The sequence below is a fragment of the Trematomus bernacchii genome, unplaced genomic scaffold (genome assembly GCF_902827165.1).
Source record: "Trematomus bernacchii unplaced genomic scaffold, fTreBer1.1, whole genome shotgun sequence".
NCBI lineage: Eukaryota > Metazoa > Chordata > Actinopteri > Perciformes > Nototheniidae > Trematomus > Trematomus bernacchii.
Window position 1 is genome coordinate 3,955,687 of NW_022987469.1, and position 17,798 is coordinate 3,973,484.

Sequence of the window (17,798 nt, forward strand, 5' to 3'; positions counted from 1 at the left end):
GAGAGAGAGAGTAGAGAGAGAGGAGAGAGAAGAGAGAGGAGAGAGAGAGAGAGAGAGAGAGAGAGAGAGAGAGAGAGAGAGAGAGAGAGAGAGCTGGTGTTTTGCGGTATGGGGGGGGGGTGGGGTTGGTGGGGGGGGGGTTGGTATAGTTTAGACTCTAATTTGCCTTTGCGGTGTCCTGGAGGCCAGGGAGCTGCTGGAGAATGGGTCTACTTCCCTCCATCCTTTACTTGGCCTTAGGTCTCATCAGGGCTGTTGTGGGGAATTTCATTTGTCACACACACACACACACACACACACACACACACACACACACACACACACACACACACACACACACACACACACACACACACACACACACACACAGCTGCAGCAGAGTGAGAGCTGCCACTTGCAGCAGCAGAGGCGCGACAGCGGCTGATTGGCCGGCCCTGCTGATCCGTGACGACAGGCTGCTATGACTGGCAGCTACAGTAGCAGCAGAGTGTCACTACACTTCCTGTTACCAGCACAGAGAGCAGTAAGACCTGAACCAGGGTCAGTACTGGCCTTTTATTAACAGGATTCATCCAGGACAGGTAACACAAAAGAACAATTACGTTTTCCTGAGGTGGGTACTCATTAAAAATGTAAGTCTAGCCTTTGAGAAAATAAAGGAGAGCCTTCAATTCAAATGTCTGTGGAGTTTTTGTTGACAGGGAAACTAGATGACTGGCCGGGGAGTCACTGTGGAAAAGACGTGCTAACAAGCACCAATCAACAGATGTTATTCCATGATTCCTCAATCTTTGTCAAGACCTGATCAATATTCAGAGAATGGACAGTTTCATCTGGCTGTGGTTGACCTCATTCATCTAGTTTTAAATCAAACTATGCACCATGTTGTAGATTTAAAGATGTTTAGCTGGGTGAATCAAACTGCTAGTGTTAATGTCAACATGTCGTTTTTACAGAGGACATTTAAATAACTCTGGCCTATCAAGCTGGCAGCTTGGAATGGAAAAACTGAGCCTTGCAAAGATCTGTCATACAAAGTAACTTCACACACACACACACACACACACACACACACACACACACACACACACACACACACACACACACACACACACACACACACACACACACACACACACACACACACACACACACACACACACACACCTTTTATCCATTGTTAATGCTCATGGTTCTGCCACCTCACTTTATTGTAATGTGATTACAGTAACACACATACAGATGCTTGGGAGGTCTACTAACAACAACAGCTGTCAGAAAACACCCCCCCCCTCTCTCTCTCCACGAACTCTCTGTCTCTTTTCCCTAAGTCATCAGGTGTTCTCTCCTCCCTTTTGTGGCTGCAACACATGTTCTGAATATCCCTATGATTATGTGTAGTTAGACACTTGGTGGAAAAGTACTCAGATCTTGTACTTTAGTGTAGGAATACTCTGTTACAAGTACAAGTCCTGCAGTCAAAATATTACTTAGTAATTGGTCAAAGTAGAAAAGTATTAGCATCAAAATATACTTAAAGTACCAAAAGTAACAGTGCTCATTATTCAGATCGGCCCATTTCAGAATCATTGATATCATATCTTTTTATTATAATTGTTGATGCAGTGTTGATTATATTTCCTTTCATTAATCCAAATCTGTAAAGTAACTAAAGGTATTAAATAATTGTAGTGGAGTAGAAGTACAAAGTTGCATAAAATGGAAATACTCAACTAAAGTACCTCAAAATATAACATCAGTACAGTACTTGAGTAAATCTACTAAGTTACTTTATTACACCACCTCACTTTAAACCGTAACTAACGGTTGCTATGACATTTGGTGCTCACATGGTTTCTCAGGATGAGGTGTTCTTACTTGAGGTCAGCGTTTAGAATTGTAACGGCTTTGGTTTCTGACTGATCACCTGAACGTTTCTCTCCCTCTGATTGGTGCAGGTGAGTCAGTACACCTTCGCCATGTGCAGCTACAGAGAGAAGAAGGCGGAGCCTGTGGAGCTCCTGCAGCTCGATGGCTACACTGTGGACTACACCGACCCCCAGCCAGGTAACAGCCTACACCCACAGTCATTCCAACACACAACAAGTGTCACGATTTGACTAGAAAGTGTGTCTAATGCTCCAGCACAGCCTTCACTGCCACATTGTCAACATCAACACAGAAACAGACAAAGCTGTGTTTTAAGAGAGGAATGCCTTTTCTGATTTAACCTTTGTGATTATGAAAAGTAATATTTCTGATTCTGTCTGCTGGAGGTTTGAAGTAAACTCACACTATACAAGTCAGCCTCCTGCTCTTTATATCAGCAGTTCACAGTGACAGACTGATCAAACAACAATAAAGTGATTAAAGTGACTCATTGACTTCCAATTCCTCATAATGAATCATTCATGTAGTCCTGTAAATGTCCCTGTGATTGTAGGACAGGTCTTTGTCCTCAGGAGGCTGATAGACAGTTGCATACTGCTTGTAGAAGACTTCCTATGGCTACCTTCAAATAATAAATACTGAACAATTCATTTACATTAAAGAGCGTCACCTCTGGACATTTACAAAGAGTTACAAACAGGAATGTGCGATCCATTTCTCCTGTATATTCATATGTTAGCTTATTCTCTATTATTGCATGCCTTTTTGTACCTGCTATGCCACTTTTGCTGTAACAATCTAGACTAATAAAGGATTTGTGATTCTGATCTTCAGGTCTGGATGGCGGCCGGACCTTCTTTAACGCTGTGAAAGAGGGCGACACTGTGATCTTTGCCAGTGATGACGAGCAGGACCGGATCCTGTGGGTGCAGGCCATGTACCGGGCCACCGGCCAGTCACACAAGCCAGTGCCCCCCACCCAGGTCCAGAAACTCAACTCCAGGGGGGGCACAACTCCACAGCTGGACGCACCCATTTCTCAGTTCTGTAAGTTTTCAACTTAACAAATGATTGTGGCTTTATAGCAGCATGGAAAGCAAATGCACCCCTTACTGCGCTGCCAAGCAAACAGCATGCTGGTGCTCCTGCACACGTTTCAATATACAGTGGAGGAAATAAGTATGTGATCCCTTGCTGATTTTGTATGTTTGCCCACTTACAAAGAAATGAACAGACTATAATTGTAATGGTCGGTTTAATTTAACAATGAGAGTAAGAATATCAAAAAGAAAATCCAGAAATGTACATTATATAAAAGATAACATTTTATTTGCATTTAACTGGGAAATAAGTATTTGTTCCCCTTGCAGAACATGTGTTAGGACTTGGTGGAGAAACCCTTGTTGGACACACAGAGGTCAGACGCTTCTTGTAGCTGGTCTCCAGGTCTGTGCACATCTCAGGAAGGATGTTGGGGCGCTGCAGGATTTGATCCATTATGGTGTAGTGTGATACCAATAGCTTTCTAGGTGACTGTGGTCCCAGCTGCCTTGAGATCATTAACAAGTTCCTCCTGTGTAGTTCTGGCTGATCCCTCACCTTTCTCATGATCATCAATACCCCACGGGGCCAGATCGTGTGTGGAGCCCCAGACTGAGGGCGACTGATACTCATTTTGTGTTTCTTCTATTTCTGAATAATGGCACCAACAGTGGTCTCCTTCTCACCAAGCTGCTTTCTGGTGGTCTTGTAGCCAGTCCCAGCCTGGTGCAGGTCTACAATCTGGTCCCTGAGGTCCTTAGACAGCTCTTTGGTCTGGCCCATGGTGGAGAGGTTGGAATCTGATTGGTTGATTCTGTGGACAGGTGTCTTTTATACAGGTAACAAGTTGATGTTAGGAGTACTTTCCTAAAGGAAGAGGACGTATGTAACCGGTCTGTGGGAACCAGAATCCTTGTTGGTTGCAAGGGGATCAAATACTTACTTCACACAATTAAATACAAATACATTTGTATCTTTATATAATGTCAATTTCTCGATTTTCATTTGTATATTCTTACTCTCACTGTTAAAATAAACCTACCATTAAAATGATAGACTGTTCATTTCTTTGTAAGTGGGCAAACATACAAAATCTGCAAGGGATCAGATACTTATTTCCTCTGCTGTAGTTGTTTCTTTTAGAGGAACATTTGCATATTTAGAGAGTCGGTGGGAAAGCATTCATAATGACTGGGATATTGAATCCTTTCCTCACTACCCTTGTTAGGCTTACTCTGTTCTTGACTATAACACAGATTTACGGTTGCCACAAAGTTGTATTCAGACATGAAAAAAAGCCCAAACCCCTCAGCTTTCTCTGCGTATTTGCACCATAATAACATCAGTGCAAAACTCTTTGTGAATGGAGCCTTGAGACGTGGCAGGTGATGTGCCATTCATGGAGATATCAGCAGTCCACTCTCTGTGAATCCTTACACCACACAAAGTAGCTGCTAACCATGCTAACTTGGTGAGGTAGCATTCATTTGATTTGGTCTAAAAAAATGTTTTAACGAAACAGCCTTCATTTAAATAATTGTTATATTTTGAACAGTTCATTTGAAGGTCATGCCAGAAACTAGAACCACAAGTCAAGTTGAAGTGACATTGTGTTATTGAATAGGATACTCTTGGCTCCTTGCAGCCCCATTTCATGTTTTCCATGAACACCATTCCTATTGTAGCCTGTGAAGCCTACTGCTACTGTCTGATACTTTTCACTCATTGTGTCTGATGTAAAGGTCAAAGGTCTACATCTGAATATAAGGCCCTTCTTTCCATCCTCTCAGCTCTGTGTTCTCTCTTCTTGTGCTACAGTGCAGTTGTTCTCACCATATTTGTACATATGAGCCAATGATGTGATGGTTGCCATGTTACTACTATTAGAAAAATATGCCAGCGATAGTTTGTCTAATTTAGGATAGGTTGTCATTTTCCAAATGGCTGTATTTCTGTTTTTGAACATATACACTACTGTACATGTTGATTTATTGGTTGCTCTTGAAATTATAGTATATTTTATTTTACAACAAAACTGATAACAATATAATTTGCTTATTTAAAGAGGATACAGTCAGATGTTTTTGCTTGTTATGGGATAACATTTTGATGAAGGTCAAATGAAACAGATTGAGTTGGGGGGGGCACACACTACAGGAAAGGGAAGACCCCAAAAGCTTAATAGGGCCGCTTTAAGGTTTGAATGTTGCTTTATTTATTCAAATGTTTCAAAGTTTCATGTTAGCCTGACATCAACCTTTGACAAGCATTTCTCGTGTAATGAAGGTGTGATCAAACTGCTACTAGTTTCGTGCCATATTTAACTTTCCCCAAAACAAATACTGAGCGTGTGTTCGGCGCCAAAGATAAACAATACAGCATCACTGACTTAGAGGAATGGGTGCAGACCAACAGCCCCAGTATATTTAAAAAGTGCTTCCTCCGTGCATGTGTGTCAGGTAAGTTAGTGAGCGAGCTGTTTTTGACACAACCACTGGAGTCCCACTGAGTCCCAGCAGCTGGTAATTACCAGGTTTAAAGTGCCAGCCAATGAATAATACAGTGTGGTTGCTGCACAATTAAACCAGGCAGCAATCAGTCAATGTTACCAAATAACTACTTGTCAGTTCGCACCTGGATCAGTGCGGTGAATAATATAACATCATATCACCCCCACCCACCTTTCCTATCCCCCCGACGCACATCAAAATAGACTACATTAAAACATTGTAACAACAGAGAGAGAATTAAGACTTTTGTTTTCAGCTGCTGAAAGGTGAAATTATTCTTCACAGTTGACTGTTTTTTCCCTGTTATGATGATTGATAGTGTAATGAGTTTTGACATATGTTATGCTGTAATAACAAGATTATAGTGATACTGTAACTACATGGGATCATACATATTGAAGCCATTGACTGGACTGACTTTTGTTTCAAAACAACAATTCAATTAAAGTTTGATTAATGTTGAAGTAAACATGATAAGTATCAAGTGTTCCTTTAAACATACTAGCCAAAGCAATTCAGTCTCCAATGACAGCAATACATAGAAATATATATATATATATATATATATATATATAAGTAACAGTTTCCCTTCCCTGATTATCAACACTTTGTTAATGAATAGAAGGACTGAAGGTCATAGCCTAGAAAAGTTGTACTTGTTACTATCATAATTTTGAACTTTGGAGACATTTTGTAGATGCTATTCATGTCCTTTGGTACACGTGTGTTCAAATTAAAAGGTGTGCTAATTTGTAGGGATTATCTGTTACTGATTGCAAAACAGGTAGTAAGTAACAACAAATATAATTGTAACCTCTTTCATTGATTAGGCTGTATTTTGCCCTTCCTATTAGTCCAACTCTTTATAGTCTTTCAGCTGCTCCTTCAAACTAAGCCAAGAGAAAATCTGACACAAATATCACCACTCACTGCTGATGTCCTCTTTGTTGTGTTTAGCTTGAAAATCTGTGAGAAGCTTTGACACAACAGGAAGTGTGTCTCGTGATAACTGTAGGTGTGCAGCGTGTTACAGAGGTGAGTGACAGTGCAGCGTGTTACAGAGGTGAGTGACAGTGCAGCGTGTTACAGAGGTGAGTGACAGTGCAGCGTGTTACAGAGGTGAGTGACAGTGCAGCGTGTTACAGAGGTGAGTGTTGGGCCTCAGTGAGGATCTAGATGAGTTTCATGGTCAGTCCACGAAAAAAGCAAGCCACGTGCTAAATCGCCCCGAATGCTTTTGACCATCACACCCAGGACCAGCAGTGGTTCCTCTCCTCTGGATCTGTAAAGAATAGCGGCCATCAATCATTGTCAGGGCCGTCCCTCCCCAGCCCAGACGGACGGGTGTGACTGGTGTCACTGCATGTTACTGTCCAGCTCCCGCCTCCACTCCCGCTCACTCACATCAAACAGAGCTGACAGGCCACCAGCCACAGACCAAAGGGGCACCGCAATGTCACCTTTTTAGATTTTTGGGGGAGGGTGGGGGGGACTTGTTGAGGGGACACAATCAGCTCCCAGCATCCCACTCTTTGTTTTGTTTGTTGATTGATGGCTGGGGTCCCTTCGTTGGGCAGTGAAGAGGACTGTGTAGCTCAGTGTTACCTTCAATCATCTGTCCCAGTCTGTCCAGGTCTGTCCCAGTCTGTCCAGGTCTGTCCAGGTCTGTCCCAGTCTGTCCCAGGTCTGTCCAGGTCTGTCCAGGTCTGTCCAGGTCTGTCCATGTCTGTCCAGGTCTGTCCAGGTCTGTCCCAGGTCTGTCCAGGTCTGTCCCAGTCTGTCCAGGTCTGTCCAGGTCTGTCCAGGTCTGTCCCAGTCTGTCCCAGGTCTGTCCAGGTCTGTCCAGGTCTGTCCCAGTCTGTCCCAGGTCTGTCCCAGTCTGTCCCAGGTCTGTCCAGGTCTGTCCAGGTCTGTCCCAGTCTGTCCCAGGTCTGTCCAGGTCTGTCCCAGTCTGTCCCAGGTCTGTCCAGGTCTGTCCCAGTCTGTCCCAGGTCTGTCCAGGTCTGTCCCAGTCTGTCCCAGGTCTGTCCAGGTCTGTCCCAATCTGTCCCAGGTCTGTCCAGGTCTGTCCCAGTCTGTCCCAGGTCTGTCCAGGTCTGTCCCAGTCTGTCCCAGGTCTGTCCAGGTCTGTCCCAGTCTGTCCCAGGTCTGTCCAGGTCTGTCCCAGTCTGTCCTAGGTCTGTCCAGGTCTGTCCCAGGTCTGTCCCAGGTCTGTCCCAGGTCTGTCCAGGTCTGTCCCAGGTCTATCCCAGGTCTGTCCAGGTCTGTCCCAGTCTGTCCCAGTCTGTCCCGGTCTGTCCCAGTCTGTCCCAGGTCTATCCAAGTCTGTCCCAGGTCTGTCCCAGGTCTGTCCAGGTCTATCCAGGTCTGTCCCAGGTCTGTCCAGGTCTATCCAGGTCTGTCCCAGGTCTGTCCCAGGTCTGACGAGACACTCTGTCCACACCAAGATCAAAGATTATAGGAATCTATAATAAGCTGTGCAGTCATTCAAAAAGAAAATATTTGATTGTTTGGGAGAAATAGATTTTACCACTTATATAAAATATTTCTTTTTGAAAAACACTCTTTCTGTTGTTACTATGGGTGTTTATATAAATAATATATTTCATTCAGATCAGATCATACAAGATGACCAACTAATGTCCATAGTTGTCCAATGCTGGGTCAAAACAGAGAGGCGTACTGGTTGGTACCAGGGTCTCAAAATATCTGAAGTGTTTGCGTGCACTGGACTTAAAACTTTAACACAACTAGCCCAACAGAAAATCTTTTTTTTATTTGACATTAAATGCAATGAGTTTTCAGTTCTATTCATCCCTCACTTCTTCTGAAACAGTCTAATCTCTCAGTACTGATATTTCTTAATACTAGCAGTCTGATTACATGTAATATAAGCAGACTAGTGTGTGGTGTAGGGTTACCTTGCTATGAGTTTTTGTTGTTGGGCAAGAGCAATAAGCATATTAACATGTCATTATATAGGATTTTCTAACGTATTGACATGTAAATCCCAAATCCTAGAAAGTGGAAACAGACCAGGTGCACCAACCCCCCCTTTGTTTCCCAGAAAAGAATATTAGAGCCAGCCTGAAGGTTTGCATGGATTTTCGGCCCCCAGTAACCATGCCAAAATAAAAAAAACCTTCCTAACCCTCCCTAAGCACCCTGATGGGAGTATATCAGCCACCAAGAAATCAGAGAAACCTGTTGTCTAAATTATATTAAGCCAGCTATTTTCTACACAATAAAGATTAGTGTGGGGCCCCCACATCCTCTGCTCATTCTGAGATGTTCAGCACACGGATTAATTAGGGGCCACACCAGGGGCCTGGGGCCACTGACACCGCAGTGAAGTGGCATTAGAAATGGGCGAGGGTATTGGGTGTTGTGGGGCGGCTGTTAGATTGTATTATGACTGAGGCGGTTCAGGACCTCGGTCACTCTTGAGTTTCAGGGTTAATGTGCAGGGCTTAACATATAACTGCTCTGTTAGCATCAATGGAATATCCTGTTTAACAAGGTAGGAGCAATGTTTAAAGTTGTAGCCTTTGTCATCCAACATGACTCAACCCCTGACCTCAGAACTGACCGTCCACCCCCAGGTCACCCTCTGAAAAAACTGAACCATTGATTTTAACTAAATGTATTATGTCAACAGATCTCAAATAACTGTATTAGGTTAGTTGAAAGCAAGTAGTGGACTTTATTCTTGATTTTCTGCCAGCACTGACCCCCCACCCTCTGTGTGTCTTCTCATTGGCTGGCTAAATGTGTACAGATGCTGATCGGGCACAGAAGCACGGCATGGATGAGTTCATTTCAGCCAACCCCTGTAACTTCGACCACGGCTCTCTGTTTGAGCTGGTGCAGCGCCTCACTCTGGACCACAGGCTCAATGACTCCTACTCCTGCCTGGTAGGTTCTGTCTGTCACAGCTGAGAGAACACACAGACCTGACTAATGACTGCCCACAAAGGTCAGGGTTGTTGGATTGTGTTTTTGCAAAGTAATAACAATTGTTGGGAATCTTTGTGGAACATGGATGTAATGTCTGTACATTAGAATACACACACACTGCACACACAGTCCAGTTGTCAATATGGGCTGAATGAAGCATGGCAGAGATTCCCTTCATACCAGAGGTAGGAGAAGTACTCAGATCTTGTAATTCAGTCAAAGTAGAAGTACCAGAGTAAAAGTTGTCGTTGTGCAGATTGGTCCATTTCAGAATAATATATATGATGTGTGTTATTTTATTATGTGTGTGTGTGTGTGTGTGTGTGTGTGTGTGTGTGTGTGTGTGTGTGTGTGTGTGTGTGTGTGTGTGTGTGTGTGTGTGTGTGTGTGTGTGTGTGTGTGTGTGTGTGTGTGTGTGACCCACAGGGCTGGTTCAGTCCCGGTCAGGTCTTCGTCCTAGATGAGTACTGCGCTCGCTACGGCGTCCGAGGCTGCCATCGGCATCTCTGTTACCTGAGCGACCTGCTGGTGCGGGCGGAGAACGGAGCCATGATCGACCCCACCCTGCTGCACTACAGCTTTGCCTTCTGTGCCTCACATGTCCATGGGAACAGGTACACATCAGCTGTTCTTCACTGTCTCCGTGGTAACAGACTATGATGGGAACACAAGTTACGATTTTTCATTGTCAAAACGAAATGATGGAAAACAAATGGCAAATGGGCCAGTTACACAGGCACATATGTGGTACAATATGTGAGCTACCCGCCCCCCCCCATGATATGATTTTGAGTTTATTGATTTTTTATTGTTTTCACTTTCCGTGTTTGCATGCTCACTTGCCGTCTTTCTTTTTTTTCTATTATCCCTGTAAATCCTCTTTGCCTTGATCACTTTCACAAAATGACCTTCCCTTTACCGTTCCTAAAATCCTTCACTCCCACACGACCACACCTAGTCTCCGTGTGTCAGAGTTGCTCAGCTGGCCCGTCTCTGAGGCCGCGCTCGAGCGAGCATTCTTCTCCTCGGCCCCTGAACTTCCTGCTAAGAGAGAACTCAAAATCATTGAGTTCATGAAGAAAAAGGACGCCAGGTTCCCAATGTTCCCAGGAACCAAAAGGTGAGTTATCTTGTAGTCTGTGAGGACAAGTCTCACTAAGGAGGAACATACTGTACGAACTGATTGGACTGACTTCTACAATAAAATCCTAGGAAGCACCTTTCTTTGGGTCATTTGTTAGCACAAGAGGCAGACGAGAGTAGTGTTGCTTGTCTGTGGTTACCAAGAAGTTCAGCAGTCTTTTGTCTGGTTGTGGTATACAACTAAATAGGCACAACAGCATATTTATAAACTTGTTTTTAGAGGAACAGATCAAACGGTGTCAATTTCTGAAGGTTCTGTGGCACATGACACAGTCATCTGGCGTTGATCCAGCATGTACCATGTTATCTAAGTTCCACTATTTACATCTTGTCTAATCTGCTGTGATGTGCTCGGACATCCAATCTGTCAACATCACAGCCGGCCGTCTCCGGATGATGCGTAACGAGGAGAGACGAGGGCCACTCCGGCGCTGAGGGCAGAGGTCAGGGGGCTGGCTGTCTTTGAGCTCAGACATCAAAAAGTTCTATCTCACTGCCAGAGGACAGAGTTCAGCACAGGTTATTATTAATGTTGAACATAAATACATGTATATTTTAGATCTTAATATAGATTTTACTTTTTATGAAACCCCAAAATAATGAGTCCTGTTTATCTACATATCCCCCCCCCCCACCACAGAGCTCTCTGCAGCAGCCCCCTGCCTGCAGGTCAGGGCTGACAGGCTGACAGGTTGTCATGTGTGACGGCCCAATGTCTCCGCTGCCGATGCGTGTGCCCCATTGCACACACCTCACCCAGATCCCCCCCCCCCACACACACACACAGACCCCACCCCCACCCCTGCCTCCTAATAGCCTGCTGGCCTGGAGGTGTTGGTGCACCCACTTGGACTGGGTTACCGGCCTCCTGCTAAAGTGTCAGGATTTGACTTCTGTCCAGCTAAATGTCCACTCCATTTACATTCACTGTTTGTAAGGAACTGGCAAAATAAACAAATGAAATAGCTGCTCTTTTTTTTATATTTATTTGATATGAAATCTAAATAATTAAATTAAAGCTGATATGAAACTAAAATGCATGTTTAAAATGTAGCTATATAACCGTTTCAACAGAAACAATTCAACAATGTTGCAATGTTAACAACCAGGGAGAACACTTAGCTCTGGATATGTAGATAAACTGGACTCATTATTGTGGAGTTTCATAAAAAGATATAAATAAAATCTATATTTAGATCTAAATATACATGTATTTATTTTCAACATTAAGAATAACCTGTGCTGAACTCTGTCCTCTGTCCTTTTAATCACATTTGAAAAGTAGTATTCTTAAAAACAAAGTAGCATAAAACTGTGTTTACTTTCCTGAAAATGGTATTGCCCATTAATGGAATCTTAGATGCAACACTTTGTTAACAGATACATCTAAACACACACTTTGTGCAAACATGTTGAGGTACAAATATGTTAAGTGTGGGTTAGAGAGAAATCTACCAAAGGTAAACAAGCATATACTTCACACAAATAATCATTATTTTGTGTTCCTTCTTATTTACATTTAAATCTTTGACAAATTATTACTTTCTAATTCTTGATCATTTATGACTGATTTCATAACCAATACTTTTTAATTACTTTGTCTGAAAACCAAAAGGCAGGCAGAAAGGATTCTCCTTAGAGAAACTGCAACCAGAGAATGTTTTTACATTTTATTTAGGAGTTTTCTGTCAACTGACTTAATCAGCTGATCACATCACACCGAGATGGAAAATAAAAACGGTTCCAATGTAGAATAAATTGTGAAAATGACCCATTAAAAGTATTATGCCAAGAGTCATTTCCAGTTTTAGTAAATGTAATTATCAGGAGATTTCTAAAGCAAACATGTTGATGAAAATCTACCTGAAGGTCTCGGAGATGTGAGGGTCCTGGCTCTCCCTCAGTCTGTCACTGATGGCTCATTTGCTTGTTGTCGTCATCGGAGCTGTGAGGTCACGAGGTCAGGCAAACATGAGGAAGCTGCCAAGAAACAATGCACGGCTGGAAGAAAAACAGGAGAGCCCTGCAGGACTTAATTAGTGTGAAATCTCCCTCTTTCATTTTCTGTCAGTGTGAGAGGTGGGATGGCTTCTTACCGGGAATATTGTTAGAATCATTTATCATCCATTTTTGTATCAGGCAACAGTATGCTTATGTTATTTCTAATGCATATGATCACCAGCAACTTGACAATAGAGAAAAGTGTGGACTTTGACATTCAAGCTACTGATTATCATTGAATACAGCAGCATTCATTTGTATTTCATAAAGAACACCCTTTTTATGATGAGATTATTGATTACATTTTGTATTAACCTGTTATATTTTTTAAAGTAACAATGCAAAATGATAACAGTCTGCGTTCTTCTTTTGGGCAGCCAGTGCCTTTATTGAAGGGACATTGTTGAAGGGGGTGACAGAGGGGTTGACACGTATCAAACGGTCCCAGGGCCTCAGCCCCAGAACATCAACTGAGCTATACGGCACCTTTAACGCCTTCCTGTCAGAATTGTGTTATTTTAGAGAAGTGGTAATTGGAGCAGCATAAAATCTTGCTTAAAACATGCTGTCTTTAATTCCTACTGTTTACGAGACCTGGAGATTGCTGATCACATTTTTCCAACTACATGATCAGAGGTGGAAATTCGCTAAGTACATTTACTCAAGTACTGTACTTAAGTAAACATTTGAGATACTTGTACTTTACTCAAGTATTTCCATGTTATGCTACTTTAAACATTTACTCCACTACATTTCAGAGGCAAATATTATCCTTTTTATTCCACTACATTTATTTTATAGATTTATTTAATATACAGTATACTAGATACATTCTGATTTTGACAAACAATATTTAAAAATATGATTGCTTGATATAGATTAAACCATCCCACATATTTTGTTAAGTAACTGAAACCATGAGAACAGAAAATGAATTGGAATTAAGACGTTTTTTGTACAAAGATATTTCCCACTTTTTCATTGCATGGCCTCAGATCTACTTCATATAGTAAACAAGTCTCTTCACTCAGGTGTTTTTCCACAGGCCCTGAAAACTGCAGTCATTAAACCGCTCTTAAAAAAGAATAATCTAGATGCTTCAGTAATGAACAATTACAGGCCCATATCAAACCTGCCATTTCTAGGTAAAATCATTGAAAAAGTAGTTTTTCAACAGTTGAGTAACTTCTTGCATTTAAATAACTGTTTGGATGTGTTCCAGTCAGGCTTTCGTCCACACCACAGCACTGAGACTGCTCTTGTTAAGGTCTTCAATGACATCCACTTAAACACAGACAGTGGCAGAACTTCAGTGTTAGTATTATTAGATCTCAGTGCTGCGTTTGACACTGTTGACCACAACATATTACTAGACCGACTGGAAAACTGGGTGGGACTTTCGGCAACAGTTCTAAATTGGTTTGAATCCTACTTAAAGGACAGAAAAAACTTCTATAGGTAAATACACATCTGAGTTGACAAATATGATATGTGGGGTTCCTCAAGGCTCCATCTTGGGGCCTCTTCTCTTTAACATCTCCATGCTACCACTGGCTCAGATAATGAAGAACAACAAAATAAGTTACCATAGCTATGCGGATGACACACAAATTTACGTAACAATTTCACCAGGAGACTATGCTCCAATTCAAACACTGAGTAAGTGCATTGAACAAATCAATGACTGGATGTGTCAGAACTTTCTCCAATTAAACAAAGATAAAACTGAGGTAATGGTTTTTGGAGCCAAGGCAGAAAGTATAAAAGTTAGCGCTGAGCTTCAGTCTGCAATGTTCAAAACAACAGATAAAGCCAGAAATCTAGGTGTAGTCATGGACTCTGACCTGAGTTTCAACAGTCACATTAAAACAGTTACTAAATCAGCCTACTATCACATAAAGAACATACCTAGGATTAAAAGACTAATGTCACAGCAGGATTTGGAAAAACTTGTCCATGCTTTTATCTTCAGTAGACTGGACTACTGGAATGGTGTCTTCACAGGTCTCACAAAAAAATCTATTAGAAAGCTGCAGCTGATTCAGAACGCTGCTGCTCGAGTCCTCACTAACACTAAGAAAGTGGATCACATCACTCCTGGGTTGCGGTCAGATAATCCAAAAATCAGCTCCTAACGTCTAACCCTATCGTCTATTCCTTGACCTCTGAGTGAAACGTCACGGGGTTAAGGGATAGTGGATAGGAGAATTCAAAAGGATTTAGGAGAAGAGACTGCGGTACTTTAGAGAATCCGACTGCACTTTCACTATCCGACGTGTTTATGATGCGCCAGCGGACGTCATAAATGTGCGTCTGCTGCTGTGGGGAAACTATGGAAACTACAGTTTTCTATACAGCGGACTACAACATGGATGTTTAATAAGAACGAGGGACTACTGTAAACTCATCTAGAGACTCTGCACCGTGCTCTGATGCTGTTGCTTTATGCTTTATGAACGGGGACAACAGAGAAACATATTCTTCATGACCAAAGTTGGAATTGAAATAAAAAAGGAAAGTGAAACTTATGCTCGTCACCCTCTCCCTCCGGTCCACATTAATACAAATTATCCCAATACGTATGATTGTATGAAAAGATCTTAAAATCAATATAAATGTATTTATTATAAACGTTAGTCCTTAACATCTATCACTGTGTATATCACCATTCAAACATCTTTTAAAAGTTGAACAAACCCCACACAGCTCAGTAAAGACTGTGAAATGTTGACTTTATTTGATCATTTCAGTAAAAACTAACGTTCATATTTCTCTTTTTGATTATAATACTGATGAACGTTCAAAACAAAGCACTTTGGCAACTTACCACATACGTTTTAAAATGCTTAATAAGCACCGTAACTTTCATGATATCATTTCTCGGTCATAATCGGTTGTTTCCGTGAACGGCCGACTGTTGTGTGACGGCAAATTCTGCGGCTGCAAGGCATTGTGGGGCAGCATTTTCTCCTCTCCTTTCGTGAGGGAGGTCCAGTGGTTCCTAAGCTAAAGGAGGTTATAAAGGAAGTTTGAAACCTCCTTTCCTATCATCTAGAGCAGCGGTTTTCAAAGTGTGAGGCGCGCCTCCCCTGGGAGGCGCCAGAGAGCCTCAGGGGAGGCGCAGCGGGAGAAAAAAATAACGAGAAACAGTGAAATCTAGCTAGTTAACTTCAGCTAACTTTATGCGAGCGGCAACATGGATCGATTTTTAGTGAAGTTACCTGAAGTGAAAGAGGAGACAGCGTCTGGCAGAAAACGTCAGCTTTGTTTTGAAATAAAAGTGGCTCATTGGACATTTATGAGAGAAAATCCCTAATGTCCGAGTGCAAGTGAATGCAGCACAAGACGCAAGCCTTGTAACCCCTCCCCCGGCCCTGGCGCGAGCGAGGAAATGTGATTGGCGGCGATTTCATTTGAACGGGACGGCGCATTCGGACACAAGTAGACGGAAGGAATTAGGTATTTGCGGTCTACAATGACAGAGAAGAGACTGTCAAGTGTGGCTGTACTCAGCATTGAATCAAAACGCACTAAAGCTTTAGATCTTAATAAGTTTGTGAGGCGATTTGCTGAACAAAATGGTAATCGCCGCATTCAGCTTGATGCTCTGCTCACGGATGACTCGATGAGCATAAAAAACTGTTAAGATGATGACCTTACGTGTGTAAATATATTTTTTTCTTTGTGGGGGTCTGCCCCAAAAAAACAGTTTTACGTCCTGAGAAAGTCAAATAAGACGGTGTGTAAAGCTACACTGCCCAGCCAAAGAAAAGTAACCACTTCGAGTTAACTAGGCCAGTAGGTAAGGGCATTCCACTGGATAATAATACCCCTGCATTATAGCAACAACAACAATAACTAGAGAATGCAATTCCTGAAGAAATTGCTAGTGGGAATGCTTTATGCTGAAAAGCTGACGCTGAATTGCTATGCTGAAATGTAATGTGTAAGAAGAAAGTGAAGAATTTAGATTGAAATGATACATGAACACTGATGTGAATGTGTGATGAGAGAAGAAAAGAAAGTAAAAAGGCTTGGAAAAGCAGCAGAATATTTGAACTGCAAACTTTTGAACTAACTTGATGGCGAATATCTGTCGCCATGCCAACGGCATTTGATGACATCCCATAATACGCTTAGATGTGTTGATGGCTGCATCGTTACCAAACCTGTGAAGTCTTGGGCCGTTTGGAGCATTTTCACTGAAGTTATAAGAAAACCGTGTTTCATGGTGAGCATTGTGTTGCCATGGCAACGGCATTTGAAGAAATCTCAAAACAGTCCCGTAGATGTCTTCACGGCTGGACATGTGAAGTTTGAGCACTTTTTGACAATTTTCATAGGAGTTATAGCAATATCATGTGTTATTGCAAGGGATGCGTTGCCATGGCAACAGCTTTTGAGGAAAACTCACTAATGGCACATAGACATGTTAAGGACTGGACCATTAACTGTCATCTGAAGTCTGGTGGTGTTTGGACCATTTGCATAGGTATCACGACAACATCGTGTTTTAAGGCGAGGGATGCGTTTCCATGGAAACGGCACATGGTGAGATCTCAGATTTGGCGTAGAGCTGTTGAGGCATGGACCGGTGTTATACAAGTGAAGATTCGGGGACGATTGGACCGTGTCCATTGGAGTTACTTTCGGGTTAATAATGTGGCCTTTTTGGCAGTTTAACTAAAGGTGGGCGGCTGCTGCTGTGAGGAAATATCAGCCTGAAGTTACAATGGGTTTTAATGGAGACATGTTGAAAGTTTTTGTCACTTCATGCCCTCAAGAGGCATTTTGTTTAATTATTTTTGCTTAATTATTTGTCATTTTTCAAGCTACGAGATGTTTTCCTACGTTTATCATGAAAAATGATGTCTCAGGAATGTAGGGTTTGGGAATTATGGCAGTTTAAAAAAAAAATATGAAGGCAAATTTCAAGATTTCCTACCTTCTAGCTGTGACATCACGCACTCTAGTTAATGTTAAAATCTGAAGAAAGCCTCTTTAACAAGGTCTGAACAATGTTTAATATCTCTAAAAGTAAGAATCAGATTTAAAAGTTGTGTTACACGGATAATGTCAGAAAGATGTGTAACATTTTAAAGTTGGAATGAGGTTTCTGAGTGAAAGTATGATTGAACAGTTAGCAGTTGAAGTCGCATGAAGATTTGTTGAAGTCTGAAGAATGTCTCCATTGACTTCCATGTTAAAAATGTGATGTATTATGGGATGTATCTCTGGAATTATGAAAGTTATGAA

The 17,798-nt window shown here is 42.1% G+C and overlaps 1 protein-coding gene across 4 annotated transcripts in view; it reads left to right on the forward strand.

The window, feature by feature from the left end:
• cadpsa (Ca2+-dependent activator protein for secretion a) overlaps positions 1–17,798 on the forward strand; it is a 182,947-nt gene that overhangs the window by 94,326 nt on the left and 70,823 nt on the right. For all 4 annotated transcript variants that reach the window (XM_034143464.1, XM_034143457.1, XM_034143441.1 and 1 more), the window contains exons 10-13: positions 1,959–2,067; positions 2,725–2,937; positions 9,220–9,356; positions 9,825–10,012. In XM_034143464.1, coding sequence (XP_033999355.1) covers positions 1,959–2,067; positions 2,725–2,937; positions 9,220–9,356; positions 9,825–10,012 — 647 coding nt within the window. The remainder of the gene's footprint in view (positions 1–1,958; positions 2,068–2,724; positions 2,938–9,219; positions 9,357–9,824; positions 10,013–17,798) is intronic.